The sequence below is a fragment of the Artibeus jamaicensis genome, unplaced genomic scaffold, assembly GCF_021234435.1.
Source record: "Artibeus jamaicensis isolate MK-2021 breed Jamaican fruit bat unplaced genomic scaffold, CSHL_Jam_final contig_332, whole genome shotgun sequence".
NCBI classification, from domain to species: Eukaryota; Metazoa; Chordata; class Mammalia; order Chiroptera; family Phyllostomidae; genus Artibeus; species Artibeus jamaicensis.
Window position 1 is genome coordinate 22,163,073 of NW_026521788.1, and position 17,821 is coordinate 22,180,893.

At 43.4% G+C, this 17,821-nt stretch overlaps 1 protein-coding gene and 1 long non-coding RNA gene across 2 annotated transcripts in view; one reads left to right on the forward strand and one right to left on the reverse strand.

Annotated features, from left to right (window-relative positions):
- Positions 1 to 697: 697 nt before the first annotated feature.
- Positions 698 to 6,128, reverse strand: LOC128627178 (uncharacterized). Its single transcript, XR_008391338.1, has 3 exons — positions 5,712 to 6,128; positions 2,773 to 3,091; positions 698 to 1,923 (listed from the first exon to the last, which is right to left on the reverse strand). It is a non-coding gene; the product is annotated as an uncharacterized LOC128627178 (long non-coding RNA).
- Positions 4,321 to 17,821, forward strand: part of EIF4EBP2 (eukaryotic translation initiation factor 4E binding protein 2) — a 30,486-nt gene continuing 16,985 nt past the window's right edge. The window contains exon 1 of the mRNA XM_037130491.2: positions 4,321 to 4,764. Coding sequence (XP_036986386.1) covers positions 4,620 to 4,764 — 145 coding nt within the window. The 5' untranslated portion in view covers positions 4,321 to 4,619. The remainder of the gene's footprint in view (positions 4,765 to 17,821) is intronic.

Consider the following 17,821-nt stretch of genomic DNA (forward strand, 5'->3'; position numbering starts at 1 on the left):
TCACAGGTTCCACCCCCACTCAGGAACCTGAACACCAGGAAGTGAAGATCATGTAGGTCCCCTTAATGTCTGGTCACCACAGTGAACAACCAGACAAAGGGAGTAGCGTGTGCAAAGGCCCTGTGATAGGAGGGAACATGGTCTGTATTTAAGGAACAGGCACACACTAAGTGAGAGGAAGAAAGGTAGGAGATGAGGCCAGAACAGATTCCAGGAGTAAGGGGAAGCCACAGAGAAGAGGGTGTTGACACAATCTGATACACACTGCCAGCTACTGTTACCCCAGGGCTTCGGAACCTAATTCAGTGTGGATGGATGAATAACCCATTCAAATCCAGCCAAAGAACTAGACGCAAGGAGTTGTCATGAAGGCAGGTGAATCCCATGGCTGGGTGGAAGCTCCAGGAGTTATGCCCTTGTTCACCCCTTAATCTAGAGCAGGGTCGTACCAGGAGCTGAGTAAATGACCCAGTTGATGGACAAAAGCCAAGTCGCTTGTCCAGAGCCTGCGTGGAGAATCAGATCTCCAGCCATCGAGTCAGAGTTTCCTACTCTGCACTCGACAGGGCCCACCCAGTCATCGTAAAGAATTCCTCTGGAAACCCTCAGCTCCACCCAAGAGAAGGCAAAAGCTCCTGGGGCCAGAGCACCTGTCTCAACTTGGTGAGCATTCACTCTTGGCTCGAGAGCTCTGGAAACCATGTGCCTTGCCTCTGGGCTGTGGCTTGGCACAGAGCATCGCACACCATTCACTGTTGGGATGACAGTGCATTTTCATTTCTAAAGTGCTCTCTCTGGTTGGAGCTCAAGCTACCAAACTCAGGCACATGCCGAGGCATGCGGTATGGCCTTGAGCATACTGCCCACTTTCACCTTGCAGGCCAGGGGTCATACAGGGAGGACTGTACCCTACAAAGAATCTTCTACTAAATACTGGGATGTGGAGAAAGAGAGACACAGACAGACAAACAGACAGACAGACACAAAGGTGTTGAATTGTAATAAACAGGCAGATAATAAATTGGCTTCAGTGGAGGATTTTATTATGCCTAAGAAATTTTGAAGAAACCACACCTTGTTTTCCAAAATCTACAACTACAGATTTTTGCTGGCACCACCTGACCAGACTAACAAAGGAGAAAATGCTGAGGTTGAAACACCGTCCCCTCTGGCACACACACTGCTTTCCTACCTGGCCCTCTTCTCCCAGCCTCACGGCCATTGGCACCTTCTTGGATCTGCTGGGTGCCCAGCCACCATTCCCACCAGCCTGACCTTGGGTGGGCCTGATATTTAGTCCCCTGGAGAGCACTCTCTGAATGAGAGGTTCCTTCTTTCATTTTTCAGATGTGAGAACATGTTCAGAGCTCATGGTCATACAGCAGGCAGGTGGAGAGGCCAGTACTTGAACCACGGCGTGTCTGATGTCAAACCCTGTGCACAGTGCACTGTTTCCAACCCCCACAGTGAGGGGCTAGAGAATTTCCAGATACAGCAGGTGACCTTGCGCAAACTAGCTTCTCTGAGGCTACTTCCTCATCTGTAAATAGGCATAACACCTATCCCTTTATGGCAGATAAGAGTATTAGAGATAAGATCTCTTGAAGGCCTAGCAAAGCACCTGACTCAGCCTAAATGCCTATATGTTATCTATAATTATGCACCACCTTTTGAACATGTTCTGTCTCATGTTTTAGGAGCTCAGGAAATGGATACGGCTCACCCACCAATGAGTTCAGTAGATGTGACAATAAAGCATGGGTGCCCAGGGAGCATCTTGTCCTCTTTTTAATGCAGGAAGCCAGCAGGTGCAGGAGAAAGTGCATAGGATGGCCAGCCAGAAGTCCGAGCACAAGTCCCAGCTGTATGGGTCCTGGCTGTACGACCTCAGAAAAGTCACAACCTCTTTGAGCCTCAGTTTATCTATGGAAGATAGATAAGAATAATAAGGTACTTGCTTCCATCACAGGGCTGTAGCTCAGCTTAACAAGAGATAATGGTCTGAAAGTGCTTTGGAGAAGTGTTATCTAAAGGTAATGGGCTATTATCTTTATGATGATACAGATCCAGTGTGGGTGGCCTCTTTACAGAGGGTGGGGAACAGCCTTCCTCTGCCCCTGGGAAAGACAGAACCAGAGAGAATAGAGCAGGAGGTGACTACAGGGGAGTTGGAAGGAGTGAGTTTTGGGAAGCCAAGGGGGCTAAATCGTGGAATAACAGATTATAAAAAGAGCACACCTGGGCTGGAGACACTCAAGCCACTTTCATTTTTTAAAACTCAAGTTATACTAATAAATGTTCAAAGTTCCAAGAAAGGGCTGCCCCAATATGATATATTTTACATGTTCAATCCTAGCAGTACATCAGTTAAGGATCTAGGGGACTGTGTCCATGAGGTCACAATTCTATCGGCAGCTTCCCCAGTCCCCCAAGACCCAGATAATGTTCAAAGATAAGATTCTTCTCCCAATTCCAATGTGTGGGTTTTTTTCCTACCACCAAGCAAGTCTGCGACACCAGCTGGGTGTCCTACAATTCTACTCAATTCTGACACTAACTACCTGGAGACAGTGTCAGATTCCACAGGTTATGGACTCAGTCCTATAAGACTACGCTCCGCCCCCCGCTCCCACTTCAGATGCCAATTACAAGCCCAAACTGTCACCTATGCTTTTGATAGAATGGCTGTAGATTGGAGATTCCAATTACTACTTTCTTTGTTTAATTAATTTGCTAGAGTGACTTGCAGAACTCAGACAACATTCTACTTACTAGATTATTATAAAAGGATATAACTTAGGAACTGCCAGACAGGAGAGATGCATATATAGGGCAAGATACCAGGTAGGGGTGCAGAGCTTTCACTCTCTCTGGGTCCAAATCTCCAAGTGTTCAGCAACCTGGAAGTTCTTCAAACTCCTTTCCTGGCCTCCAGTCCTTTCTGGTTTTTATGTAGGCTTCGTGACAAAGGCATGATTGATGAATCATGGGCCATTGGTGATCTCAATCTCCAGTTCCTTTGTCCTCCCCAAAGATCAGGGGTGTGGGACTGAAAGTTCCAACTCTCCAATCACATGGTCAGTTTGGCTCTCTGAGAAGTGAAGGAGTTGCTGTTTTACTTGGGTTGAACACACATCTTGGCCTCCATTTCCTCCTTCACAAAATGGGAAAATAGCTATGTTGATGGTGCCCATGATTATCTTTCCAATCCTGTCTTGGGCACATTGTGGGCAGAGGCAATGCTGCTTAGAGCAGCAGTTCCCAAAGTGTGGTCTGGAGATCCCTTGGGGTGAGGGGTCCCTGAGACCTTGTCTAGGAACCTGCGAGCATACCTCTTTTTCAACTACACACCTGTATGAGTCTGGGTTTTCTTCATATACCTGAATCAATACATCACAACAGACTGGATGCAGAAAGAGATATGAGACTCCAGCTGTCTTCTACCAAGCAGACATTAAAATGTTTGCAAAAAATGTAAAACAACACCACTTTTCTCACTTATTTTGGGGGGCATATAAATTTAAAAATGAAATATGTTAACATATAATGGCATTTTATGAATTAAAGAACATTTAACAATTCTGTTTTAATTTTAGTACAATAATTATCAATAGATATAATCCACACAAATGAAAGCTCTTTGGGATCCTTAGTAATTTTTAAGAATGTAAACTTTCAGACCAAACTTTCAGACCAAAAAATGATTCTTTTCTGGAGGAAAGAGTAAGGTTTCAGATCTAGAATTTTTCAGGTACCTCGTGGTCCTAACTTTTCCCTGAGTTCAGTTTATCTCTAATTCAATAGTCATCCCTGTGACAGGGGGCGAGATTACCGGTAATCTCTTTCTTTTCTCAATGTTTATAAATTGCATTATGTGTGTATATAGAAGTTAGCTCTAGAAGGATACACAATAAACTGGTACCAGTGGTTCTTCCTGGAAAGGGGAATTAGGAAACTGGGAGACCCTGACTCCGTAAATCTTCTGCTCTGATTTTTTAATAAATCATGCATGCATTGCCTATATTATTCATCAATTAGAAGTAATACTACACTTTTGTTTAGATGGTTCGGAAGCAGAAGTCGGCTCAAGTAAAGTAGTGCTGACGGACAAAAACGAACAAACCAGCAAAGTTTTTTTTGTGCCTAACTTCGCGGGGCTCACAAAAACTGTGCCTAAGTCCCCTCCAGTTAGCGTGTGCCCGGCGTGGGGCGGAGGGGGGGAGGGACAGTCCTCCCCACCCAAGGCCACGCCCCTCATAGCTGGGTTCCGCCCACAAACGTCACTTCCGGTAGAGCCCCTTCTCCAAACTCTCTCTGGCTCCCGCCTTTGCCCGCTTCCGGTCGTCGTCGTCGCCGCTGCTGCCGCTGCTGCTGCTGCTCAAGCTGCAGGCGGAGGCCGGAGGATCGGGCGGCGGCGGCGGCGGCGGATGAGAGGGCGGCGGCGGGAGCGAAGCGGGACGAAGGAGCTCGAGGAAACCTGAGAGGAACGAGCGGAGCGCGCTCAGCCCCGCCTGCTCTCCCGCGCGCCGGAGGATCCGGAGTAGCCCGGGCCCCCAGCCGCCGCCGCCGCCGCCGCCGCCCGCCCGCCGGACAAAGCCCGAGAGCCTGCGCTCAGAGCCATGTCCTCGTCCGCCGGCAGCGGCCACCTGCCCAGCCAGAGCCGTGCCATCCCCACCCGCACGGTTCCCATCAGCGACGCCGCGCAGCTACCTCACGACTATTGCACCACGCCTGGGGGGACGCTCTTCTCCACCACACCGGGAGGTGAGCGCTCGCCGCGGCCCCGGCGCCGTGCGGTCCGCACCCCGGAGCCCGGGCCGGCTGCCTCTGCGTCCTCTAGGCTCCCGCCGCGGTCCTTTAACTTAGGGCGCGTCCACGCGAGGCCTCTCCCGGGGGCCAGCTCTCCCGACCCAGCCCTGCCCGGCGCCGCCAAAGCCCCGCGGGACTGCTTTCGGGAACCTTAACTTCGCCTTCTCTCTTGCCCGAAACCCGGTTGAGCGCGCGTCCACTCTGGAAACGTGGCCGTCCTGTCGGGGGTGGGAAAAGGGCCCCCGTTCCCGCTTCGTGGCAGGTTTGTGCACTCGACCCAGTTTTCTCCCCCCTCCTCCTCCCGGGCAAATCCGTCTACACTCGGCCTTACTCTCACTCCGCAGTACCTCTGCTTCTTGCCTGTGGTGCGTTTGTGCACGTTAATGCTTGATTTGGGGGCTGTCTCCTAGGCCTTTTTAGAAAGCAAGTTGGGGAGAGTAATTCGCTGGTGGGACCCTGCGACGGCTTGTTTTGCTGCTTTCAGAACACAAGGAGGAGGCTGGAATGCGGAGTGTGGAGGCCTCGCCCAGCGCTATCCTGCTTTGACAGCATTGTTTACTGGGCGGGGGAGGCCTGGCGGGGGGGGCGGGGGGCAGTCCCCAGGCTGGCGGAGAAAGTGATAAAGTGAAGCTCCTGCGATGGCCAACGGGAAGGAAATGGGGGGGCGGGGAGCGCGGCAGACTGAGGGTAGGATTTTGGCAGCGGCGCGTTTGGAGGTAGATCGAAGAGGCCATTATCAAGAAGGACACCCCGGTCGGTAGGATTGCTTGGTTTTGAGGAAGGGGCAGTGCAGAGGGCCGTTCCTGGGCATCGCTCTCAGAGTACGACCAGGAACTGTTTACGAGGAAGAACACTGGGGTAGAGGTGAAGTTTTGAATTGGTCACGGGAAAAGGGAGCTCACAGGTTGTGTGTCCTCTGACTTGCCTCTTCTCCAGAGGGTGGAGACTGGAAGGCGATCTTGAGGGACCTTGTTGAAGGGAACGGCGCTTCATTTTTCACTTCGGAACTTTGCCTTCTTTTGGTGATGGGGTGCCCGGTCACCAGAGGGTTGGGACTGCGCTGGCAGCCCCTGGACTCTCCGAGGTCGCTAGATCGTTCCTCTGGGCTGGGTTTGCCGGTCGTGCTGCAGCCAATCCCGTGCATTTAGACCGTGGCGATCCAGGAGTCCCTTGCACAATAGCAAGGGACCTTGGAGTAAGAAGACCTCCTTGCCAACAAGGGATAAAAATCTGAAAGCTCCACAGAGGAATCTAGCCAGGCCGTTCTAGGGAAGGGGTGGCTGGCTCGGGAGACTTTAAAATGACCCAGGCGGGAGAAGTTCATAATGTGTATGGAGAGTTGGGTTTAAGGAAGGTTGAACTGCAGAACAGTGGAGTTTTTAGTGAGGTGGCTTGCCTCATTGGAGAAACTTCCCTCCTGACCTGATCTGTTCAAGGCCCGCCCCTGAGCATGTTTTTAATCATGAAAGATTTTGGCAGACCAGAATCTGCTCCAGATAGAGTTGCCTTGAACTTGAACTGACAGCTTTTAAGAAATGGATATTGTTTTCTGAGGTGATTGATGGAAAGGAAGTTATAACTTCCAGAATTCTTTGTGGTCAGTAAATGTCTGTGCTTCCAACAGTTCAAACCATATGTTATAGTAACAATTGCAATGAGCTATATATTTGGGGAAGGGATTAAACTTTGAGCTTTATAGTAGCAATTTTCAACCTTTTTCATCTCATGGCACACATAAAGTAATTACTAAAATTCTGCAGCACACTAAAGATATTTTTGCTAATCTAACAACAAATGTATAATTTTGGTTCATTCACACCGGTGGCTATTGTTGTGTTGGCCATTGTCTTTTTTTTTTTTTTTTGGACAATTTAAGGGAAAAGAGAAAAGAGGTCAGTGCCCCTAACTAAATAGTCAGGTATTGCATATCGCATGCTTTAAAAGTTCTTGCAGCTCACCGATTGAAAGTCGCTGCTACATAGTATCATTATTCCCCTTAGGGAAGAGACACAGAGGGGCACCCTTTTGGCATATTTCAAAGAACCAAACTACCCTGCTTTTAAAATATGGGCATAGTCCTTAAGCTTTACTTTAAAGATAGAGTTCAGTCTAATAGCCTGGATTAGTTCTGAAAATGCTTAGAAAGATCTACCAGAACTACAGATTCATTTATCCTTCCTCCCAACACACACCACTGCTTTCTCAAATATCACTTAACCTGTCTCCGGATAGTTTATACACCTTTTGTTTGTTTGTTTCAGATTTAAATACTTGTCATGTTAGCTCATATATTATTATATTAAGCCTGTATTTATTGGTAGAATACATTGTAACCTTTGGATTTTTAACACGAAGACTTGCGTAATGTATTTAGAGAAGATAGCACTGTTGCAATTGGATTTAGCCACTATTTTATAACAGTTAACACAGTGCTATTTAAATCCTCAATAACTTAAGGATTTAATTTTCCCCTCATGGTTTGTTCATTTCTCTTGTTGCATTCCTCTCCCCTGCCCCCATGTAATTTTATTTCCCAGAACCAAAGTAAGATAGTTTGTTGTTACTTGGTTTCCCCCAGACAACTGAATTAATGTTGTTAGGTGTCTTGAGTGAGCTTTGTGGGCCCAGTGCAGTGCTTTGCATGGACGGGAACACCGACACAAGTAGGAAACGCAGTCCTTGCTCTGAATGGTCTTCATTTTCTTGATGAATGTTGAGGATGGATAAGATTTTTAGTTCTAGAACAAAAAATTTGAATAAAGTGCTAGCTTACATATTTCAGACTTGAAAACGTTTAGAAAAATGCATCAGTAGACTTGTATTGGTAATCTCTATTTACTGGTAAGGAAGGTAATTAGCATTTCCTGTCTTGGACTTGGAGTATCTTACACGTCAGAGCATTGCAGAGTAACAGTTGATGTGCTGAATGCCCTAAATCACAGGTGGCAAACACAGGGCCCGCAGGCTGAATCCAGCCCTCTGCCTTGTTTTATCTGGCCAGGCACCTTGTTTCTACCCAGTGGCAGCGCCGAGTTCCTTGCCTCTAGTTAAGGGATAGTTACATTTGTACAGTCCTAACATTGCATTCGGCCCTTTGAAGGCAACTGTGAAGCTGATGTGGCCCTCAGTGAAAATGAGTTTGATACCCCTGCCCTAAATGATCACACTTGGCAAGGACATTCGATTTTCCCCCTTTAGTCCTTTATTCATTGGGAATCAGAGAATACAGCCTACCCTTGAAAAGGCTTCTCAAAATTGCTTTCCTGCAGTTTGAGAAACGAGAAGTGGGTGAAAACACACTTGCTGTAACCTCTTAAGTTTCTCATGTTGCTTTTCTAATTATTACGGAAGAGGGAAATTTTTGTTGAATAAATTCCAGGCCAAAAAAAAAAAAAGCCCTTGGATTTTACTTTAATTTTGGTTCTTTGAGAAGCTATTCCTAGCCTCAGTGGAAGATAACGTTATTATAGTTGGCTTCACTTTCATGACACTCGGGTTAGCTGAGAGAAACTGAAGCCCAGAGAAATTAAGTAACTTGTTAGTGAGTGTCAGACTGCTACTTAATAGTAGCAGGTAGCCTCAAATTTAGTGTCCTCTCCCTATCCGGTTTCCTTCTTCACTATCATAAGACATTTATTTTACTGAGAAAAGGACGTTTTCCAAATATTTAGAGACTTTTCTGTCTCTGGAATGCTAGCTAATGTGATTCTTTCTGCTACCTTACTCCTTTTGTAAGTTCTCAACTGTCTGCTTCAGGGAGACTTGTGCTCTGGGGAATGAGCAGAAACATAGAGACCTCTTTAGCCTTTCTGTCCTTTCCCCCCCTTGCACAACAGCGTCGTCAGCTGTGGAAAAGTATGCTGTTGCCATAACAAGAGCACCAGAGGGGAACTAACAATGATGGTCTGAAATCTTGTTCATGCCTTTACTTTTTCTTTTTCTCTCTGCCAGCTGGAAAGTTGGTGTGATTGGTTCACTGGGCCAGAATTACCTGAGACCATTGAGAGGGTCTGTAAATAAAGGAGAAGGCAAGAAGAAAGGGAAAGAATCTGCTTGGATTATTAATAAAATAAGTACTTTTGGGGGAGTCCTGAGTTTTAATCTGGTTGGTTTCTTAGAGATGAATAGAGCTCTTTGTGTAGATATAGGAAAGGAAGGTCAGTTTCTTACTGTTGTAAAATTTCTAATCCAGTGACCTTGGGCTGAGTTCACTCTAGGCCAAAAACTTCTGAACAAACATGTACTATTTGGCTCTCTAGATTTAGTTAATTAACCAAAGGGCTTCATTATTACATGTGAGAAGTGCATGAAAAATATAATGAAAGGTGTTCAGTCATTTTGCTTTGTATTCAAGGAAGGTAGCATTTACTTATCTCAAAGTAACACAAATTAGCATGTGTTTTCATTCCGTGGGAGTGTCAGCTCCAGTCTCATATTCATCAGCTGCCAAAGTATATATCAAGGAAGACGTACTTCAATTTTTTATGTTGGGTGAGTTTTTCTGATGAGAAACTGAATTCTGAGCCTGGGGAAGGCGGCAGTCCTCATCTCCAGGCGCAGGGCTGCGCTTTAAATGAGGTGCAGTCCGTGGAGCAGGTGGGGCAGTGCTCACAGCAGACGTGTGCGCAGCTGTCTTCCGCTCTCCGGAGGCCGGCGTGTGAAATAGGAAGGATGAAAAGTGGCAGATCTGTGGACGAGCACTCCCAGGAGTTATTTAGCAGACTTTGAGGACTGGAGTCTTAGAGACAGTTTGACAGGAGGGAGTCTTGCGTGGTTTACAGACACTGTAGGCTTGATCACTTACCTGCGTAAAGGTTTGTGGATCAGACAGGGTAAAGTTAACGTGGGGAAAACTAGTTCATCTGGTTGGAGTGGAAGAGAGCCTGAATAGAATAGTTTGTTGGTGAATGGCAGAACCTCTTCTTGACTCCCAATACTTCAGATGAACAAATCAATATTTAAAAGATTTTTGTTTCCCTGGCTGGTGTGGTTCAGTGGATTGAGTGCCCACCTGGGAACCAAAGGGTCGCCAGTTCAATTCCCAGTCAGGGCACATGCCTGGATTGCGGGCCAGGTTCCTAGATGGGGACAAACGAGAGGCAACCTCACATTGAAGTTTCTCTCCCTCTCTTTCTCCTTCCCTTCCTCTTTCTCTAAAAATAAATAAATAAAATCTTTTTTAACAGAAGATTTTTGTTGCTCCATTTTATTTATCTTTAGATGGGAAGGGAAGGAATGAGGGAGAGAAATACCAATGTATGGTTGCCTCTCATGCATTCCCTGCTGGGAATTGGCCTGCAACCCAAGCATGCGCCCTGACTGGGAATCAAACCGTGATCCTTTGATTCACAGGCCTGCCCTCAATCCACTTAGCTACACCAGCCAAGGCCAATTAAAAAAATTTTTTTTATCATGCGACTTTGTTTTGTGAAGGTCCCTTAAAACCTAAGTGCGCCTTACCACCCAGCAGCTTTTCATCCAAAATGTGGCTAGTTTTTAAAGACCCTCTTCACCTGGTTCTCAGGTCACAGCTTGAGGCCAAAAGCCCAGAATTGTTTGAGTGCTGACAGCTAAATAAATTATCTTTCACATCTCTAGGACGGCTGCCCCGACAAAGAGAAGCTGTTCATTTCATTGAGTAGTTTAAAAAAGTAAAAACCTTAAGAAGCAGCAAGGGTGTTAACTGGAAAATATTGGGTTCACTGGAAAAGTTTGTTTGGTTTATTTCCTAGGATGGCTCTAGTAATGCTTAGTTGTCTTTAATTTCATTTGAAACAATTTTGTTAGATTGCGTTGTGACAGCTGTCATATCAGCCTGCATTTAAAAAAGTTATCAAAATTAGCGAATTTTTGTGCAGCCATTTTAATACTGAAGATGGAAGAAAATATGTAACATTTTCGGCATATTATGCTTTATTATTTCAAAAAGTAAAAACACAACTGAAATGCCAAAAGAAATGTGCCGCGTATGAAGAAAGCACTGTGTGGATATTAGCTGTGGATTTTTAAGATACCTTTTATCAGGTTGAAGATGTTCTTTTTCACTCCTAGTCTGTTCAAAGGGTGTTGATTTTGTCAAGTGCATTTCTTTGTGTGCATCTTTTGAGGTGACTGTGATTTTTATTCTGTTGATATGATGGTATTACATTAATTGATTTTTAGATATTGGACCAGCCTTGCATTCCTGTGATGAATTCCACTTGGTCATTGTATATAATAATAATAATAATTATTATTATTATTATTATTTTAAGATTTTGTTTATTTATCTTTAGAGGGGAAGGGAAGGAGAGAGGGAGAGAAATATCAATGTATGGTTGCCTCTTGCAAGTCCCCTGATGGGAACTGGCCTGCAACCCAGGCATGTGCCCTGACTGGGAATCGAACCGTGGTTGCTTGGTTCCCAGGCCCACGCTCAATCCACTGAGCTACACCAGCCAGGGCTATATAATTATTTTTATGTGTTGCTGAATTTGGTTTGCTAATATTTGGTTGAGGATTTTTGCATTTGTATTCATGAGGGATACTAGTCTATATCTTTCTTGTGATGTCTTTGTTCAGAGTGTCAGGGTAACACCTCATTTAATGTTACATTTTTAAGAACTAGCCAGCTGTTTTATAGCAGGAGTGCTGACAATTTACTGGTGAAGGTAGACCGCTTCTCTCTAGGTTCTAAGAGGTATGTATCAGGAAGTGTAAGAGGCTTGTGATTCTTCATTTTAAGATGTTACAATTAGTTATTTGAACCTTAGGAGCTCATCTCATCACCAGAGACTGTGTTGAGTTGGGCTTTTTTTACATTGAAGTGAAAATGCTCTCTGATTTGAGGAGTCCCTCAACTTTTAGGAGTAGGTATAAGTTAAGAACAGTGACCTAGACCAGTGATCTTCAAGTAGGCTTTTGTCTCTTACAAACTTGGTTGATAGAGTTCAAGTTCTTTGCTGTACGTAAAAGTTGGTGTCGATAGATAAGCATTCTTTTCTTTTTTTAGGATTTTATTTTATTTTATTTTTAGAGAAGGGAAGGGAGGGAGAAAGAAAGAGTGAGAAATATCAGTGTGTGGTTGCCTCTCACATGGCCCCCATTAGAGACCTGGCCTGCAACGTAGGCATGTACCCTGACTGGGAATCGAACCAGCAACCCCTTTGGTTTGCAGCCTGTGCTCAATCCACTGAGCTATGCCAGCCAGGGCTGTTTTCTTATTTTTTAAATAAGTACCCATGAGGAGTGAGCTTAGGAGGAAAATATACAGTTGGAGTGAAAGCCAGATTTGAATCTGTGTGCTTTCCCCTCACCAATAGAGTGCTTCTTCACTGATTATTAGCATTACAGACAGAGGCTGAGCCATATCCATGAAATCTGTCCATATGCAGTCAGATCCAGTTGGATCCTGGGAGATCCAACCAGGATTTCTTGGAATTTGGGCCTGGCATTTCTTGTGGAGAAAACATATTTTAAGATGAATGTTCAAGCCTAAACAGAAGAGGACATATTTGGTATACTTAATTTTGATCCAGATTTTCTGATGGCCAAGGCTAGACAGACTTAAAATTAGGTGGCATTTATTTAAGATTGGTTTGTGATTTATATGTCATTTTGGATCTGGTGCTAGCCTAAGGTCACTTGTTTCAACTCATTTTGCATTTGAGACTCAAGAGAACCATACTCATTTAGAGGACTTTGCTTACTTGTGTTGATTTCCAAATTCCTGTGTCAGTGTGTGATCTTCCACAAACACTGTTAACTTCTCTATTAGTATCTTCATCTGTAAAATAACAGGCTTCCGGCATGCAAGATGCTTTTTTTTTAAGATTATATTTATTTATCTTTAGAGGGGAAGGGAAGGAGAGAAGGAGAGAAATATCAATGTAAGGTTGTCTCTCGTGAGTCCCATGCTGGGAACTGGCCTGCAACCCAGGCATGTGCCCTGACTGGGAATCGAACCATGATCCTTTGGTTCACAGACCCGCACTCAATCCATAGAGCTACACCAGCCAGGGCGCAAGGTGCTTTTTAAGGCCTCTTCCAACACTGGACTTTCTGAATAGGAGCGTAGTCATCATCAGTTCCCTTTTATCCTGGAAGTATCTTCTATGATAGCAGTGTCCTAAGTGATTGGTCAGGAGCCATCATTCAACCTTAATATCTTGGAAATCTTTGCTCCCAGAAGTTATCGATACTCGGAGTTAGTCAAAGGACAGTAGGATTAGCTTTGCACAGTCTTTGGATATCTTCCATTCACCGCAATAATTTAATCATACTAAGTTATTAGGTTATGAGGCTTTAATTTTACCTTTTGTTGATATAAAAATTGTCCCTTTTTTGGTTTTATTAGCACTTTAGGGATTTAATGGTTGCACACACTGAATGTAGGTCGGCCACCATCTACCTCCCTGGAGGGTACTGAGTTGAGCAGCAGCTTTTAGTTTCCTCCAGGTTCTGTGGCGTAGAGCTTTTGAGTCTGTTTTTTCATCCAGAGCCTGCGTGAAGAACAGATGCTGAAAACCGAAGTTTGTTCAGTGATGTTCTTTAGCCCATTCAGTCAAACACAGACTTTTATCACCTTCCCAAGTTGGAAGAATAAAAAGCAGAGAAAACTACTTTTTTTATAGTCCTGTCTGTATTTTCACTTATTTTCTTTTTTTAAAGATTTTGTTTATTTATTTTCAGAGAGACAGCAAGGGAGGGAGAAAGAGAGGGAAAGAAGCTGTACAAGAGAAACATTGATTGGTTGCCTTGTACACACACCCAACTGGGGACCTAGCCTGCAACTCAGGCTTGTGCCCTGACTGGGAATGGAACTGGAGACCTTTAGGTTCACAGGCTGGTGCTCAATCCACTGAGCCACACCAGCCAGGTCTTCTTATTTTCCCTTAAGCGGGGGTGTGGTAGGAAGAGACTGACTTCTTTTCAACAGAAGCACTTTGCTATTTGTTCATCTTCTATTTCTTTCTTTTTTTTAATATATATATTTTGTTTATTTTTAGAGAGAGGTAAAGAGAGGGGAAGAAATATCGAAGAGCAACAGAAACATTGATTGGTTGCCTCTTGCACGCCCCCAACCAGGACCTGGCCCACAACCCAGACATGTGTCCTGATTAGGAATTGAACTGGCGACTTTTCACCTTATACCCAAGAAGGGTATAAGGAAGGGTCTAGGAAGACGCCCAGACAACTGAGCCATCCCAGTCAGGACCCTTGTAATTATTTTTTTATATTGTTGCTTAATCTTTAAAAAGTTTGTAGAGAGGAGGCTTTAAGCAATGGAAATTTACTCTCACATTTTTGGAGGCTGGAAGTCTGAAATCAAGTTTATTTTTTATAATGATAAAGTATACATAACATAAAATTTACCATTTTAACCTTTTTTTTCAACTCTCATCCCAGGACATGCTCATTGATTGAGGGGAAGGGAGGGAAAAAGCGGGGAGAGAACCATTCATGCAAGGCTGGCTGCCTCTTGGGCACTTCCCAACCTGAGACCAAACCTGCAATCCAAGCATGTGCCCTGGGCACCGGGAATGGAACCCTTAACCTTTTAAAGTTCATGGGACAATGCTCCAACCAACTGAGCCACACCAGCCAGGGCCATTTGAACCAATTTTGGCATTTACTATATTCACACATTGTTTTGCAACCATCTCTACCATGCATCTCTAGGACTGTTTTATCTTCCCAAACTGAAACTTCATACCCATTAAACAATAACTCACCATTACCCACCCCTCTCAGCCTCCAGCAGCCACCATTCTACTGTCCGAATTTGACTACTCTAGTTAACCTTATGTAAATGGAATCATTCATTCAATAATTGTCCTTTTGTGACTGACTTGTTTGACACAGCATAATGTCTCCAAGATTCATGCAGTCTCCCTTTTATTTTTCTTTTGCATTTATTTTTTTAATACCTATGAAAGTAAGGTTTAAAAGTGATAGTAATATTGGGCTAATAACAAAAAGCAACATTCTCATGCCCCATCCCCTCTGATCTCCATTTCTATTTTTTAAACTCTTTCAGCTGTTTTAGTGTTTACCTCTGGATTTCTGAATAACATGATTTAATGCTGTTTCTCTGTTTTTGATATTAGCAGTTAGCTTCCTACTGTGGAAAATGAGTATTACACACCCTCCCCATATAGAAGGTCTCTCCAGAAAGTATCCAGCCACACACTTTGATGAAGATATAAGAAACATTGTACATAGGACAGTGACGCCTCAGTCCCCTTCAAAGTAGGCACCTTGGGACCTCACACAGTTCTAGTCACCATCAGCTGCCCCATCATATTTTCTTGAATCTCATCAATGATCTGAAATCTCTTCCCTTTCAAAAGTGATTTTAGTTTTGGGAAAAGCCAGAAGTTGCAGGGTGGCAAATCTGGGCTGTAGTGGGGCTGAGTTGCCTGGGTGGTTTGATGTTTCCCACAAAACTACACAAGACGTGATGTATGAGTGGGTGCATTGTTGTGATGAAGCTGCCAATCACCAGTTGCCCAAAACTGTGGCCTTCTGAATCATCCAAATAGTTTTCACAGAGTAATGTTCAAGCTTAATGCAAAATTTGATGGGGATATATTGTTCTACTTAGTCATTTTGAATGGGACAGCCATACAGTACACATGCTCAGTCAACAGTGTCTACCATCCCCACTGACTAGCACAGCGAAGTCATCATTGTTCACACATGTGCACTCCAGTCCACTGTCTTTGGCTGCCAGTTGCATCAGTGTTATACAAACCATTCTCATTATATTAACAATGGTTGGACATTTTCCAGACAGGCCTCATACATACTTCTACCTCTAAACTTACTAATTTAATTTTTAACCCATTTTGGTTAAATTAATAGTTATTAAATTTAGATAAATATTAAACATATGTGGCAGGCACTGTTGGTTTCTGGCCCAATAACTATTCCACCTTCTTCTGTGATACCCCAGATTTCCTTTTTTTTTTTTTTTAAGTGATGGTGTGCCAGGACCCAGATATATATACCTGGGTCCAGATATATATATGTATGACTACTCTGTGGCTTCCCTAGTGTCCATTCTGGTGGGCATCTGACCCAGTTCTGGCCAAATTAGATGTAGGGAGAAGTTGGCTAGGGTTTTCAGAGAGAGAGTTTTCTCTTCAGTGGAAAAAGTCCCTCAGGGAAGTCCCATTTGACTGCACACTCTCCCTGCCAGCCTGGCACTCTATTGTGTGAGGGTGTAGATCCATCTCAGTGTTGTCACCATGTCATTTAAGCTGTGCAGTTGGGCAAGTTATATTTCTGTTCCTAGCTGTGTATTCGCATGAGTGTATGCTTAATTCTGATTCTGGAAGCAGCCTTAGTTAAACGGAATTTTATGATGGGATCCCTGTGCAAGTAGAATAACCACCACCTTGTCAATTAAGCATGTTACATTCTCAATTAAGCAGTGGACAATTCTCTAGGTGGTTCTGTTTCAACTTACACAGTTCTTAGGCATACATAGCTTAATGCATGGAATAATTATCATTTAAACAAAGCTACTTGGCCTAAAAGGCCTTGAGTCTGAAATGACCTTGTTTCTGTACTAACCATCTCAGCAAGCATAATTTGGGGCCTCATTCATTGGCTTTCTTGTTCCCTGCCATTTGAAAATCAACTAGTTTTTAGATTGACAGGTAGAAGCTTTTTCCCTCCTTTCTACTCTCAGTTTTATGATGGGGACCCTGTGAAAGTAGAATAACTACCACCTTGTCAATTAGTTTTACTCTTGTGCTTGCCAGTAATGTCAGCACCAGGAACATGCTGGCTCAAGGTAGTAGATCTACCCTAATACCTAGTCACCAAGGGATGAAGAAAATTTATCAATATATGACGGTAACTCTAGATTTAAAAGTTTTTATTTGTTCTGAAATCCAAACATGAAGACTAAAGTAATATGTGCATATTTTAAAAACAAAATAGGAAAGAAATATTGAAAGTACATAAAATGTACAAAAGTACATAAAATGCACTTTTATGTACAAAAGTACATAAAATGCAAAGTAATGTGTCAGTAAAAACTACTTTAAATAGTGTCTGTTTATAGTGCTTTTGCTGACTACCACTGTTGCTGTAATTAATATAAGTATACCATAATTTCTTGATTTTTTTAACATTAGATAATACCATTGACTTTCTGTTATGAAAGATGAGGAATCCAGGACACTTTCATTACTTTCTACTGCATTTCCCCTTTCAGTTTACCAATTTCTGTACATTATTTTATCAGTTTTGGTTCTTTTGAGTATTTACCTTTAAAACTCTAAATAATATAGTTAGACCTTTGTGATTATCTATCAACTGTAGCTTTCCTCTGCATACGATTATACTGTCCGTCTGTTCTACCTGTCCTTTGCCAGTAGGGTCAACCTTTCCATTTTAACTTCTCAATAGAAAACCAAGGGGTATGATTATTTTCTTAGAAAGGGAAATGGAAAATTCACTGAAAGGGAAAAGTTTCAATTGTGAGGGTCAAATGACTTTTATTAATATTCCATCAATTGATCAAAATCATGCCCTATTTTATGTTGTTATATGCAAGCTGTGGGTTTCTTATGTGATCTTTTGTTTTCCCTTAAGGTAACTTGTTTCTAACTGTAGAGGTGATGGTTGACATTAAGTCGGGAGGACATACACATGACAGGCAGCGTGGAAGAAAAGTGAATCACCGGGAGGTCTTTGCTTCAGAAAATATGTCTCTGTGTAAGAGAAACTGAGTGTTTTAGGTTTTTTAATTGGTTGTCTTGGAATTTGTGCAATTTCACAGTAAAAACAATATTTAACAAAGGAAATAAAGGGTTTTTTTGTCCTGGCATTTTATTCATAGTTGAGTCTTATTGTTTTTCTTTGAATAGTTTTGGTTTTTTGAATGTCATGCTTCTAAATTACACCATAAACTCTTTAGTCACTAACAGGTTGACTCCCCTTTTATTGCTAACTATCTGCTACAATTAATTGTTTTTAACTTGCAGTGATCTAAAATTCTAACATGTAAAGTACCTTG